Genomic DNA, 13728 nt, shown 5'->3' on the forward strand with positions numbered 1-13728 from the left:
ACCGGCCGCTATGAGAGTAAGGATGAACTGGCCTGGCAGGCAGGGAGGGCCCGGAGCTCCTGCTGCAAATGGTAGCGAAAGACAACAATGAACTTTAAACCAAAGGAGTTATCAAACCATCTGTCGGTTGTTCATGGGTGTTTATAAAGCAATATCTTGCTTCGCAGCCGCCCCTCGCTCCTGTTCCCGCCTTGATCCTGCTCTGGTCCCGCTAGTGCCAGGCTTTGCACTCCCCGTCCTTTCTTTTGGTAATGACCCAGGGCTGTGTCCTGAGTTTTGACTCTCCCAATCGCTCGTTTGTTTTTAACATTTTCGCGCCGTCAGACACACAAACTCTCTGCATGTCTTTTTGAAAGTCTGGGGTGTATACCTGGCAAAATGCCCGAGCTCTCGTGTTGTTCCCATCGCTTTAAAAACAATGAAATGAGGCATATCTGACCTTTCACTACGTCCCTTTTTACTTTGTATTTCTCTTTATGAGTATATCATATATATTCAATCATAAATAAACACAGAAAATTGTATTTGTTCCTCTGCGAGTTTATATGTGGATTTGTTCCTTTGTGAGTTCACATGTTAAATCGTTAACTTTTTAGTGTATGTATGTGCGGGAGGTGACCCGGTGATTACAAACCATTTTACATTGGGAAAGGGGCGTCTTGTACTGCTGGATTTGATTAGGTTTTACCTTGACGTTACAGGACAATCACTAATTACCAGAAGAGGAAGTGACGTCACTAAAACACAACGCTGACCTGTACAACGCTCGTATTTCTTCTAAACTGTAAAACTGTGGCTCCAACTTTACCAACTTCAACCATCCACTCTCTCCATACTTCAAAATATACACACAGTGGCTTCCTTTTATTAACATTGTACATTCGGTTATTTATCCATTATTTTTCACTTTTCTTTACATTGCAGTACTGAGTGGGTTAGTTGTTTGGTAAAGATCTGTTCAATAAAGATGTGACGTGACTGGACTTCTTATGTTCGGATGCGCTTTCAGGGTTCCTATACAGATTACTATTCATATTAAAGTAGAAATAGCTCAGAATGAGATACGATTGGCCATAAAATGCGCGCCTTTTGATGCAACTCATTAAGGTTTATTGAGAAGTAGTTTGAGAGCGCAGGCCGGGATCGGCCCATCTTCTGTACATAGAATAAATCCGCCGGGTGATGAAAACAACCCTAGAACTAGACTGTCGCAGGGGTGGGGCCAGAGGAACCGTTTCTCCAAATATAGGCTTTCTTTAAATTACAAGTTTGCCTTGCCAAAAGCCCGCTAATGGGAGAACTAGTAGTTCGGATGTTTTTATTATAAATACGGACTATTTAATCCAAGTAACTGCAGTTGGGGGATGAGTCCCGCTCATTTTTCTGGCTCTGCAGGGATACGAGGCGAGTCACCCACCATGGCTATTTCTTTACAGAGGATAATTCTGCGATCCGAGAGTACCCCCCCCCAGCACCATTATAATAGTTACGTGTTTACCTCGAACGCATTGCAGTGGAAACATTCTTTACATCACTTGAGACATTTTTTTTTTTTTTTTTTTAAAGCTTTGTTAAGGAGGCCAGGCGCTAAAACGGCTTATAGTTCCAAGTTACAGGTTGGTGTTTTGCTCCAGAACATAAATCATATCTATATAATACTACATTTTCATAAACAGAAAGGCGCGCTCATGTAAAAGTTGCTTTTTCACCGTGTAACGCAAGGTTCTTCCCGCCACAAGGCCACCACACCCGGGTCGCCCGTTTGCGCCCGCGGATATCCTGGGACTGCCCCCCCCGTTAATGAGTCTTGTACCTGCGCCCAGGATGGACTAGACCACGCCCCCAGCCCGGGTACATAACCCCCCTAGCAGGGGCTGAGCCCTCGTTGTCCCTCGTGCCGGTGGCCTCTGTTGCGTGAGTTTGGAGAGTGAGGACGTGTGAAGCAGCTGCCGAGTTGTGCCGAAGAACTGGCTGAACAGAGGTATCCCTGGAAGAGGACAGGAGTCACGCCTTACGTGGAGCTGGTGCCCCGCAGGAACAGCCCGGCATTGGCTCCAGGCGTCCGGGAGTCAACCTTCACCTTGCAGGTAAGCAGCATTTTAAGATGCCTGTCACCTGCAGTCTTTGGTGAATCAAGGCCAGGCAAGGGCGCCATGGCCTCTAACGCAAGGCCACCGCCCGACCCTGGTCTGGCAGAGATGAATACCTTTAATGCAGATGAAGAGGGCCTCAGGGACCCCTGGACCCGGTGCCACAATACCTGCTGTCCGACTGATTCCGAGCCTCCCGTTGGCGAAGGCTGCCCCGAGCTTCCAACAGCGCACTCACAATTCATTGTAGGCTTTTACATACATGCCATCATTTTAGAGCAGGAAAGCGGGATATTATGGAAAATATTGGGGAATATATTTTTCCCCATTGAAACCGAGGCAACTTCAGACAGGATACAAATGTCTCATAAAATCCTTTTTGCATACAAAAACGAGACTCCCGCCCGAGTAGTTATTTCTGTTTAAGTGCCCCTCAGTATAAGTTACTTTGAGGGACTCCGGATGACCTAAATGTCAGCGTTGCACCAATGTTAATGTGCAGAGTTTTAGTTTCATTGAGTTTTTTGCTCTCATGCAGCTCGTTGAGTTTTAATGTTCGACGCTTAGACTGGAGTTAGGTTTTAAATACGAAACCATTTTTTGCAAATGTCCATTTGTGCGTCTATCGCTGATGCTTCAACGCGATGACGTTGTGGTTCACCGACTTGCGGCTATGTTGTCGAGTTCCGGGGGTTGGATAACTTTAAAATAAATTAATCTCAAGCGGCGACACCCTAAAACAGACAAAATAGATGTTTGCGTTTTATTTATTATTCTCAGAACAAGAGGATGCCAATTGGGTTCACCTGCCCAAATGGAGGTGTCCCTGAATAGGAAGTGACGTCACGCACGCGCTTGCAATAGTAATTTTTGGTTTATTTGTGTCGTCTGTAGTGCTGCAAAAGTATTTTACGCTATGCAGGCCTTGATTGGAAATTTCAAACACGGGAGGATGCTTTGATGTCTTAGAATTAAATAGTATTGTCTCAGTCGAGATGCTCATGCTGGTTATGTTTGCAGTGTGTCACAAATATTGAAGTGGTTTCTTCTGCCTGTCCTTTCTCGGATTATTGCTGTGTATGCCTTGCTTCTCAGAGTACATTCATCGATCGCGATTCGAGTCAGTTGTAGGCCCCAAGGTTTGTTGACTTCTGACCTCCAACAGAGGTGCAGCATGTGATGCTTTCCAGTGGCTCGCTCCCTGCTGCGTGCACATGAATACTCATTGTAGAGCTTTGTCCTGAAATGAGTCCTTTTTATTGGTATTTGAGTGCACACACAATGCCCTGGACTAAAACACCCTGTTTAGCTCTTACTAATGAATGTTATATTGGGGCAATAACACGAGGGCGTGGGCACACTAGCGCCGACCACGACTCGGGTACGTCCACGCTTATCACAGACACCAGTAGGGGCGCCCGTCCACCAAAACTCAGCCCCCACCTGGCAGCTTCCAGCAGGCGCTTCATTTTATTTTATCTCCCTCTCACATTTGTCTTTTTAGGGTTGAAAGAGAAATACTAGACTATGAACCCAAACGTGGCCAAGACTGAACTGATCCTGGAAGGGCACGCATCCCAAATATCAACCAACCTGGCGGAGGTTGAGCTGGAAGATTATTTTGAGGTTCTGCAGGAACTTGGCTCTGGCGCCTACGGGTCTGTGCTGATGGCACAAAACAGGGCAACAGGTGAGAAAGCATGGCTTTGAAGTAACAGTGGATCCCAGAGCTAAGCGCAGCGTTCAACTTTTTAAAATTATGTATGGGGGCAGGTTTAATGAGATATTAGTAAACAACTGAAATATTGCCCACAAAGAAGAATACATTAGAGGTGATGTACTTTTGCAACTTGTCGGACTTTCCATCAAAACGTTCATCAGGGTCCAGATTACAAAAGAACTGGGGGACTTGGCAAGGATAAACTTTGAGAAAATACATTTAGAGGTCAAGAAACTCCTTAAAACATGGGCGGCTCTCCCGTTGTCTTTAATAGGTAGATCTAATATCCTGAAAATGATAATTCTGCCAAAATTCACTTTTCTATTTAATACTATCCCGTTGGAATTTAAGAGCAAGTGGTTTACAAAATTGCAGGGAGACATGTCTTCGTTTGTCTGGGCACAAAAAGGAATAAGAATTTCATGGAAAAAGTTAAGCAAGAGAAAGGAACGGGGGGGGCTAGCAACACCTGATTTTTATAAGTATTATTTGGCTTTTCAATTTAAGAATAGTAGAATTCTCTTAGATAAGAAGTCAGAATATACCCCAATGTGGGCAGCGTTGACAGCATATGCGGAGGAAGGGGCTGAGTTTTTTTTTAATAAATTTGGCCATCCAAGGTTTTTAAAAAAAGTTAGACTTAAGATTCTGCGGCAGGCCTGTAAAATTTGGTTACAGATTCGCAACCTATTGCGGATAGCTTATTACTCTGGCTAAGCTCCAATATGGGACTCACCTGGTACCCCGGTATGCCTTCATGATAAACTATCAAATCCACTAAAGGCGAGCGGGATACTACGATGGGGACAGATTATAGAGGGCACAAATCTGATCCGATGGGCCACATTTCTGGAGAGAGTGGGAAGGGATATCTCTAAATTTAAGTACTACCAGTTGGCTAGTTGGATTAAATCTTTACAAGAAGGAGAAATTGGTGTATCTTGCTGGGGCGAGAAATGAACTCAAAGACCTCTACCTAAGGAAATTGCGGTTTGGTATCAAGCCTTGATGGAGGCAGTTGAGGAGGATCCCCCCCTCTCTCTCCAGAAATGGGGAGAGGTGTTCCCAAATATGGATATAATAGCGATGTGGCAAAAATAATGCTCTATTCTCTGGAATACAGTTAAATCTGCGGCAATGAGGAGGAACCATTTGTTTACATTGCACAGAGTATATTGGACTCCAGCAAGGTTATCCCGTATAAGCAGAATTCAGAAGAAATGCCCACGTTGTGAAGGCATTGATGCGGATGATATTCATATGTTCTGGGATTGTCCTGGCTTAGTTAATTACTGGGTAGATGTGCAGAATGTTTTAAACAGGATATTTGGGGAAGAAATAAAATTGAATTCTGCTTTAGTGCTATTTGGGGTTTGTGAGATGAGAGACCAATCACAGCAACGTCTTTTGTTTCTTTTGATGCTTATTGCCCAGCGGCAAATTTGTTATAACTGGATATGTTCACAACCCCCTACAGTGCAGGAGTGGCTGAACTCGATAGACAGATTATATAAACTGGACAGAGCCGGGCCGATCAGTAAAAGAGATGTCTTGTGGGTGGGATGGGAAAATGTTGGGTAAAACCTTACTGGAGTTGTTAAGGAAGTCCAATGATTATACCTGATCCCCCCCCCGATACACCTGGCCCTACTGTCCATTCAGGATTTTGGGCGGAGGGGGGAAGGATTTGCCAAGGATATAAGGAGATCCATAGAAAAGAGCGTCGGGTCGAAGGGCCCGTTGATATTAAGGGGCTAGATACTTGGTGTAAAAATGGATCCTCCCGCTATTGGCACGGGTCGGTGAGATGAGGAAAAAAAAACCCCGTTCATCAGCCTGCCACTGAACTGACTGTAGGAGGCTGGCCTGGCTTATAGTGGGTACATTGTGGTTCTTACACCTTGTGCCAGGTCCAGTTATCCCTTATTAGTATGTTAGAGGTGTTCTAGCAGCTTAGGCTGATAGAGGTAGCTATAGCAGAGCAGCTTAGGCTGAATAGGAGACATGCAAAGCTCCTACCATACCACTTATGTCACATAGCACTATATCACATGAAAACACAATACTCAGAGTTACTAAAAATAAAGGTATTTTATTTTAGTGACAATATGCCAAAAGTATCTCAGAGGATATACTCCCTTAGGAGGTAAGTAATATACACAAAATATACACACACAAACCAAAATCAGGCAAGTAACAGTTAGAAAAGTAGTGCAAACAATGTAGAACACACTAGAATGCAATAGGGAGAAATAGGCCTAGGGGCAACACAAACCATATACTCCAAAAGTGGAATGCAAACCACAAATTGACCCGAGCCTAGTGTAGTGTGTAGAGGGTCGCTGGGAGTGTAAGAAAACACTAAGGGTATCCAAGACACCCCACCACAAGACCCTGAAAAGTAGGAGTAAAGTTACCCTACTACCCCAGAAAGACAGTAAATTCGTGATAGGGGATTCTGCAAGGACAACAACTGACTGCAAAATACTGAAGACGGATTCCTGGACCTGAGGACCTGTAAAGGAAGGGGACCAAGTCCAAGAGTCACGCAAGTGTCCAGGGGGGACAGGAGCCCACTAAACCCCAGATGAAGATGCAAAAGGGCTGCCACTGGGTGGAAGAAGCCAAAGATTCTGTAACAACGGAAAGTGCCTGGACCTTCTCCTTTGGTCAGAAGATGTCCCACGGCGTGCTGGAGGATGCAGAGTTGTTTCCATGCAGAAAGACCGCAAACAATCCTTACTAGCTGCAAAAGTTACGGTTGAGGATTTTGGGTGCCAGGGCCCAGGAAGGACCAGGAGGTCGCCCCTTGGAGAAGGAGACAGCGGGGGCGCTCAGCAATACAGAGAGCCCATGCAGAAGCAAGCAGCACCCACAGAGGTACCTGAATAGGCACTTAGAATATCTGAGGACAACGGTTGAATCAGAGCCACAAAAGAGGGTACCACGACGTCGGAGTCCAACTCAGCGAGTTGGGCAATGCAGGGCGGAGTGCTGGGGACCTGGGCTAGGCTGTGCACAGAAGCCCGAGCAGCTGTAGTTCACGCAGTACACCAGATTATTGTCTGGCGTGGGGTGGCAAGGACTTACCTCCACCAAATTTGGACAGAAGGGCCACTGGACTGTCGAAGACAATTGGACCCAGCTCCTGTGTTCCAGCGACCACGCTCGTCAGGATGAGAGGGGACCCAGAGGACCGGTGATGCAGAAGTTTGGTGTCTGCGTTAGCAGGGGGAAGAATCCGTCGACCCACAAGAGATTTCTTCTTAGCTTCCAGTGCAGGGTGAAGGCAGACAACCCTCAGAGTATGCACCACCAGGAAGCAGTCGGCAGCATGAGGCGCTACAATGTTGCTGGTAGTCTTCTGGTTACTTTGTTGCGGTTATGCAGGCGTCCTGGAGCAGTCAGCGGTCGATCCTTGGCAGAAGTCAAAGAGGGAAGTGCAGAGGAACTCTGGTGAGCTCTTGTATTCGTTATCTGGTGAGATGCCCACAGGAAAGACCCTAAATAGCCCACAGAAGAGGATTGGCTATAGAGAAAGGTAAGCACCTATCAGGAGGGGTCTCTGACGTCAGCTGCTGGCACTGGCCACTCAGAGCTGCCCATTGTGCCCTCACACCTCTGCATCCAAGATGGCAGAGGTCTGGGACACACTGGAGGAGCTCTGGGCACCTCCCCTGGGAGGTGCTGGTCAGGGGAGTGGTCACTCCCCTTTCCTTTGTCCAGTTTCGCACCAGAGCAGGGCTGGGGTGATCCCTGAACTGGTGTAGACTGGCTTATGCAAGGAGGGCACCATCTGTGCCCTTCAAAGACTTTCCAGAGGCCAGGAGAGGCTGTCTGAGGGGTTGGCAGCAGCGGTAGCTGCAGAGGAGACCCCAGAAAGTTAGTTTGGCAGTACCCGGGCTCTATGCTGGAGACCCGGGGATGCATGGAATTGTCCCCCCAATACCAGTATGGTATTGGGGGGACAATTCCATGATCCTAGACATGTTACATGGCCATGTTCAGAGTTACCATGGTGACGCTACATATGGGTATTGACCTATATGTAGTGCACGTGTGTAATGGTGTCCCCGCACTCACAAAGTCCGGGGAATTTGCCCTGAACAATGTGGGGGCACCTTGGCTAATGCCAGGGTACCCACACACTAAGTAACTTGGCACCTAACCTTCACCAAGTGAGGGTTAGACATATAGGTGACTTATAAGTTACTTATGTGCAGTGAAAATGGCTGTGAAATAACGTGGACGTTATTTCACTCAGGCTGCAGTGGCAGTCCTGTGTAAGAATTGTCTGAGCTCCCTATGGGTGGCAAAATAAATGCTGCAGCCCATAGGGATCTCCTGGAACCCCAATACCCTTGGTACCTAGGTGCCATATACAAGGGAATTATAAGGGTGTACCAGTGTGCCAATCAGAATTGGTAAAATTAGTCACTAGCTTGCAGTGACAATTTTAAGAGCAGAGAGAGCATAAACACTGAGGTTCTGGTCAGCAGAGCCTCAGTGATAGTTAGGCACCACAAAGGGAACACAGACAGGGCATACTTTATGAGCACTGGGGTCCTGGCTAGCAGGATCCCAGTGACACATATGCAAAACCAAACATACATACAGTAAAATTGGGAGTAACATGCCAGGCAAGATGGTACTTTCCTACACTGACATTGCTTTATTTTCCAATTTTCCAAAGCTTTCTGATTTTCTCGCTTTTAGTGTGTTTTGTGAAAGAAATCAAGTGACCTGATTGTTCTTTGCCCTTCCCTCCAAGTGTCATTTCTGCCCACCCCTGGGAGCCCCGTCGGCGCTATGTTATACAAAGTTATTACATGCAGAGGTTCATGAAATCTCCAGGGTGATGCTGTGAATGTCTTGCCCTTAACCAAAGCCTTCTCTTTCTCTCCAGACCAGAGAGTGGCCCTGAAGCTTCTCAGGAAAGGTCGTACAACGCTAAGGAGCTTCTTGATGGAGCACTGTATAGCCTTCTGCCTCTCCTCGCACCCCTGCATCATCGATAGCTACGGAGTTGCTTTCCAGACCCAGGAGCACTATGTTTTTGCCCAGGAACTGGCCCCTAGAGGTGATCTCTTCTCGTTGGTTCAGGATCAGGTATGCACACACTGGGGCCATTCTAGCACAGTGCTGCAAGTTATGTGTCAAATTAATGTATTTATAGCATAGAACACCTCAGTTATTTCTTCATCTTTAGTCCAGAGGTATTTGTCACCCTGTCCTTTGTGGGTGACCACATAGGCTCAAACAAAGGCGTGACATTTCACAAACGCAACAAGGGAGAGAGCAGAACTGCACCATTTATTATAAGAAATGGCACAGCTCTTCTCGCTCCCTGCACTAGTGCACTTCATTGTGGTCAGTATAGTTTTTGCAGCACACACACACAAGAGGAAATAACAAAGGGAAAATAACGATTTTTCTCCTCGCTACGTCATCGCCAGGTAGGTGCACCATTTTGCCACAAACCCACACCTCTTTGTAAGTATGGGTTTGTTCAATACCCATGAGTGGTTGCACCAAAAAACACCCTTGGAACACATGATGCAAAGTAACACAGGACAGAAAGATGCGCAGCTGTGTGTTACTTCTTTTTTTTATAAACAAAGCAATGCTTCTCAAAATTGGTTCATATGGTGCATTTCCTCATGAATCCTTGCTAGTCGATTTACACCTATGCATGTTTTATTTTCTGCTTTCAAGGTTGGAATTCCAGAAGAGAAAGTGAAACGCTGTGCTGTTCAGATATCTAGTGCTTTAGAGTTCATGCGGAGTAAAGGACTTGTGCACCGTGACATCAAACCGGAAAACGTGCTGCTCCTTGATAGGGAATGTCACCGCATCAAAGTGACTGACTTTGGGTTCACTCGGCTGAAGGGAACTGTTGTATCAGCAAGGTCGGGGACAGTTCCCTACATGTCTCCAGAAGTTTACAGACCCAATACTGACTGTTTGGAGGTTGACTACAGCCTGGATGTGTGGGCCTTTGGGATACTTCTCTTCTGTGTGTTGACTGGAACCTTTCCTTGGGAGACTGCAAGATTTGAAGACATCAACTACAGTGTCTTTGTGGACTGGATGAAATCAGGTGCAAGTGGGGTCCCTTACCAATGGAAACGCTTCACTGTGGAAGCCCTCAATATGTTCAGTAGACTTCTGGCTCACAATCCTCTTCAGAGGAGCAGTGCTGTGGAAGTTCTGCATTTCATTGATTTTCCTTGGGCGGTAGATCTCGGCCTAGTGGATGGTTTAAAAGACACCAACGATGTAGAGGCAGTGAGCAGCACTGAGCTCGTCTCTGGTGATTCCATGTCCTCTGGCAGTGATGGGCAGGCCGTAGAGACCAGCAGCGGATCTTCAAGCTGCTCTGATTCTGAAAGCAGTGATATCGAAGAGAGCAACAACAGCATCAGTTTGGGCTCCCTGATTTCAGACTCCAGTGATCACACGTGCTCTTCTCGTGACCCAGAAGTGTTTTTCACAGACTTTGAAATGAAGCCAGATCAGTGGCGAGGACATGGTACAGACCAGATTCTGCTGACGGATAGCTCATCCCTGTTCTTGGGAGCCGAAGTAGAGGTATCCTGACATGGTTTCTGATTGTGAATGAGACTGACGGAAACGTTAATTTCATGAACAGCAACAGAGGCTTCATGTCCATACAGGAGAACTGGAGCTGCAGTGGTTCCCAGACATAGTTAGCGGAACAGCATCAAGCGTTGACTGGCTACCGAGGTAAGCTAATGCATCCATCTCTGTCATGGTTTCACATGTTATGGTTTTTTTCAGACCTCTTATCCTAATATTTCGAATGCTGTATGCTGAAGCCATGGCCCAGCCTTTAATCTCATTGGTGCTTCTCAAAATCGGGCAGTTCTGTCTCCTGCATTTTTCTACAAAGCAACACAAATACTTGCAATGCCTCGTAGTTGTGTTGTCCTATCATCCAAAAGGAGACAACCTACCCAGGTAACATCTACCACTAGTAGTCAAAAAGTATGTCCTTGAAGAGTAGAACCACTTCAAAGCATGGTCTCAGCAATCCAATGAAAACACCTAAAGGCCACTGTGCAAACAGCTAAAGTAGATAAATATCACATGCACTATCATAATAAAACATATATATATATACAGGGAGTGCAGAATTATTAGGCAAATGAGTATTTTGACCACATCATCCTCTTTATGCATGTTGTCTTACTCCAAGCGGTATAGGCTCGAAAGCCTACTACCAATTAAGCATATTAGGTGATGTGCATCTCTGTAATGAGAAGGGGTGTGGTCTAATGACATCAACACCCTATATCAGGTGTGCATAATTATTAGGCAACTTCCTTTCCTTTGGCAAAATGGGTCAAAAGAAGGACTTGACAGGCTCAGAAAAGTAAAAAATAGTGAGATATCTTGCAGAGGGATGCAGCACTCTTAAAATTGCAAAGCTTCTGAAGCGTGATCATCGAACAATCAAGCGTTTCATTCAAAATAGTCAACAGGGTCGCAAGAAGCGTGTGGAAAAACCAAGGCGCAAAATAACTGCCCATGAACTGAGAAAAGTCAAGCGTGCAGCTGCCACGATGCCACTTGCCACCAGTTTGGCCATATTTCAGAGCTGCAACATCACTGGAGTGCCCAAAAGCACAAGGTGTGCAATACTCAGAGACATGGCCAAGGTAAGAAAGGCTGAAAGACGACCACCACTGAACAAGACACACAAGCTGAAACGTCAAGACTGGGCCAAGATATATCTCAAGACTGATTTTTCTAAGGTTTTATGGACTGATGAAATGAGAGTGAGTCTTGATGGGCCAGATGGATGGGCCCGTGGCTGGATTGGTAAAGGGCAGAGAGCTCCAGTCCGACTCAGACGCCAGCAAGGTGGAGGTGGAGTACTGGTTTGGGCTGGTATCATCAAAGATGAGCTTGTGGGGCCTTTTCGGGTTGAGGATGGAGTCAAGCTCAACTCCCAGTCCTACTGCCAGTTCCTGGAAGACACCTTCTTCAAGCAGTGGTACAGGAAGAAGTCTGCATCCTTCAAGAAAAACATGATTTTCATGCAGGACAATGCTCCATCACACGCGTCCAAGTACTCCACAGCGTGGCTGGCAAGAAAGGGTATAAAAGAAGGAAATCTAATGACATGGCCTCCTTGTTCACCTGATCTGAACCCCATTGAGAACCTGTGGTCCATCATCAAATGTGAGATTTACAAGGAGGGAAAACAGTACACCTCTCTGAACAGTGTCTGGGAGGCTGTGGTTGCTGCTGCACGCAATGTTGATGGTGAACAGATCAAAACACTGACAGAATCCATGGATGGCAGGCTTTTGAGTGTCCTTGCAAAGAAAGGTGGCTATATTGGTCACTGATTTGTTTTTCTTTTGTTTTTGAATGTCAGAAATGTATATTTGTGAATGTTGAGATGTTATATTGGTTTCACTGGTAATAATTAATAATTGAAATGGGTATATATTTTTTTTTGTTAAGTTGCCTAATAATTATGCACAGTAATAGTCACCTGCACACACAGATATCCCCCTAACATAGCTAAAACTAAAAACAAACTAAAAACTACTTCCAAAAATATTCAGCTTTGATATTAATGAGTTTTTTGGGTTCATTGAGAACATGGTTGTTGTTCAATAATAAAATTAATCCTCAAAAATACAACTTGCCTAATAATTCTGCACTCCCTGTATATAACAAAGGATTAAAACAATTACTTCTGGAAGGATGTCAGTTTTAAGGTGTTTTAAGCAATTAAATTGTGGGTACATTAGGTAAGAGGATCCTTCAATACCCTGGTAAAGTGATGAAAGAACAGAGTGCTGTGTGAAAGGAGGGATTTCACGAAAGGACATGAAATACACCATCCATATCAGAGGTGAACAAATTGTCAAACACAGCGGGCGAAGTTATACCATTTAGGTTCAATAACAGCCAGATTGTGTAAAAAAAAAGATGGCATGAATGATAATAGTGGAGCAAAAGGACAGTAAAAGATGAGAAACCGTGGTCATGGATTTCATTCCGAAACAAGTGATGTAGTTGTTCACAAATCAAACAGCTCCTGATTTCAAACATGACAACAACTCTATGGAAAGTTAAAAATTCAAAGAAAACGCCTTTGAATGTTGGCACCTCTCCAGAGCTAACATGGTCAAATTAGATGACCACCTATCTTGCTAATTCCCATTGAAGCTAGAGCTCAATTCAAGATTAATTTCAAACTGCCTACCCGATTGGCAAACTGATAATGTTCATCTTCTGTGTGAATGACATTTGGGATATACTGAGAGTGTTTCATCCCATCCACGCTTCATGGTTTCTTCACACCTGGCTGCAAATCTAATGATTGCAGACACTCAACAGGACTGAGAAACTCAGCAGAATGCTTTATTCTCGTGTCCCTTCATTCCGTTGACAACATTACACACTAGATGCCTTCACAAAGTGATGTAAGGACTTGGATATCTCTTTTTCCAACACTCTTGCTTCACCTGCAATCAAAAAACCCAAGTCTCCTGTTTGAAAGCCATTTTGGCTAAGCCCTTGTTTTCTCTTCTGATTGAAGGCCTTTATTGTTAACGCCCACATCACTTTAGATCTCTCCCATTCTTAAAAACCATTGACTTTTTATTGTGTTGCTCCGTCTGTCCTTCCTTGATGCTTATTGTTTGTTCACGGTGAGTGTGATCCTTTATTGTAGGCATGTGATTTCAAGAAATTATTTCAGTTCATTTAGCACGATTAGTATATTTATGGAATGATCACATTGAAATCGAATTTTTGTTTCTTTCCTTGAGGTTGGTGGGAAAATGGGATGGGTCGTTGATCCCTCCCTTTCCCGCGCCACAGCACGGACAGAGCTACTGAAACCCTAACCACTGACACCACCAGCTACAGCTG

General features: G+C 45.2%; 2 protein-coding genes across 2 annotated transcripts; both read left to right on the top strand.

Annotated features, from left to right (window-relative positions):
* Positions 1–1355: 1355 nt before the first annotated feature.
* Positions 1356–8991, top strand: LOC138246917 (serine/threonine-protein kinase SBK1-like). Its single transcript, XM_069201663.1, has 3 exons — positions 1356–2087; positions 3595–3780; positions 8717–8991. The coding sequence occupies exons 2-3, from the start codon at positions 3618–3620 to the stop codon at positions 8989–8991; spliced, it is 438 nt and encodes a 145-aa protein (XP_069057764.1). The 5' UTR covers positions 1356–2087; positions 3595–3617.
* A 448-nt stretch (positions 8992–9439) lies between these two features.
* LOC138247277 (serine/threonine-protein kinase SBK1-like) lies at positions 9440–10538 on the top strand. Its single transcript, XM_069201996.1, has one exon. It carries the CDS (start codon positions 9499–9501, stop codon positions 10408–10410), a length of 912 nt encoding a protein of 303 aa, XP_069058097.1. The 5' UTR covers positions 9440–9498; the 3' UTR covers positions 10411–10538.
* The last annotated feature ends 3190 nt before the right edge of the window (positions 10539–13728 follow it).

The sequence above is a fragment of the Pleurodeles waltl genome, chromosome 7 (assembly GCF_031143425.1).
Source record: "Pleurodeles waltl isolate 20211129_DDA chromosome 7, aPleWal1.hap1.20221129, whole genome shotgun sequence".
In the NCBI taxonomy this organism is placed as follows: Eukaryota; Metazoa; Chordata; class Amphibia; order Caudata; family Salamandridae; genus Pleurodeles; species Pleurodeles waltl.

What these genes read in the sequence shown, in the direction of transcription:
- LOC138247277 (XM_069201996.1), top strand. Translation starts at nt 9,499, where the DNA reads ATGCATGTTTTATTTTCTGCTTTCAAGGTTGGAATTCCAGAAGAGAAA.
- LOC138246917 (XM_069201663.1), top strand. Translation starts at nt 3,618, where the DNA reads ATGAACCCAAACGTGGCCAAGACTGAACTGATCCTGGAAGGGCACGCA. An exon ending in GGCACAAAACAGGGCAACAG is followed by an intron (nt 3,781 to 8,716) that starts GTGAGAAAGCAT and finishes CTTTCTCTCCAG; the next exon opens with ACCAGAGAGTGGCCCTGAAG.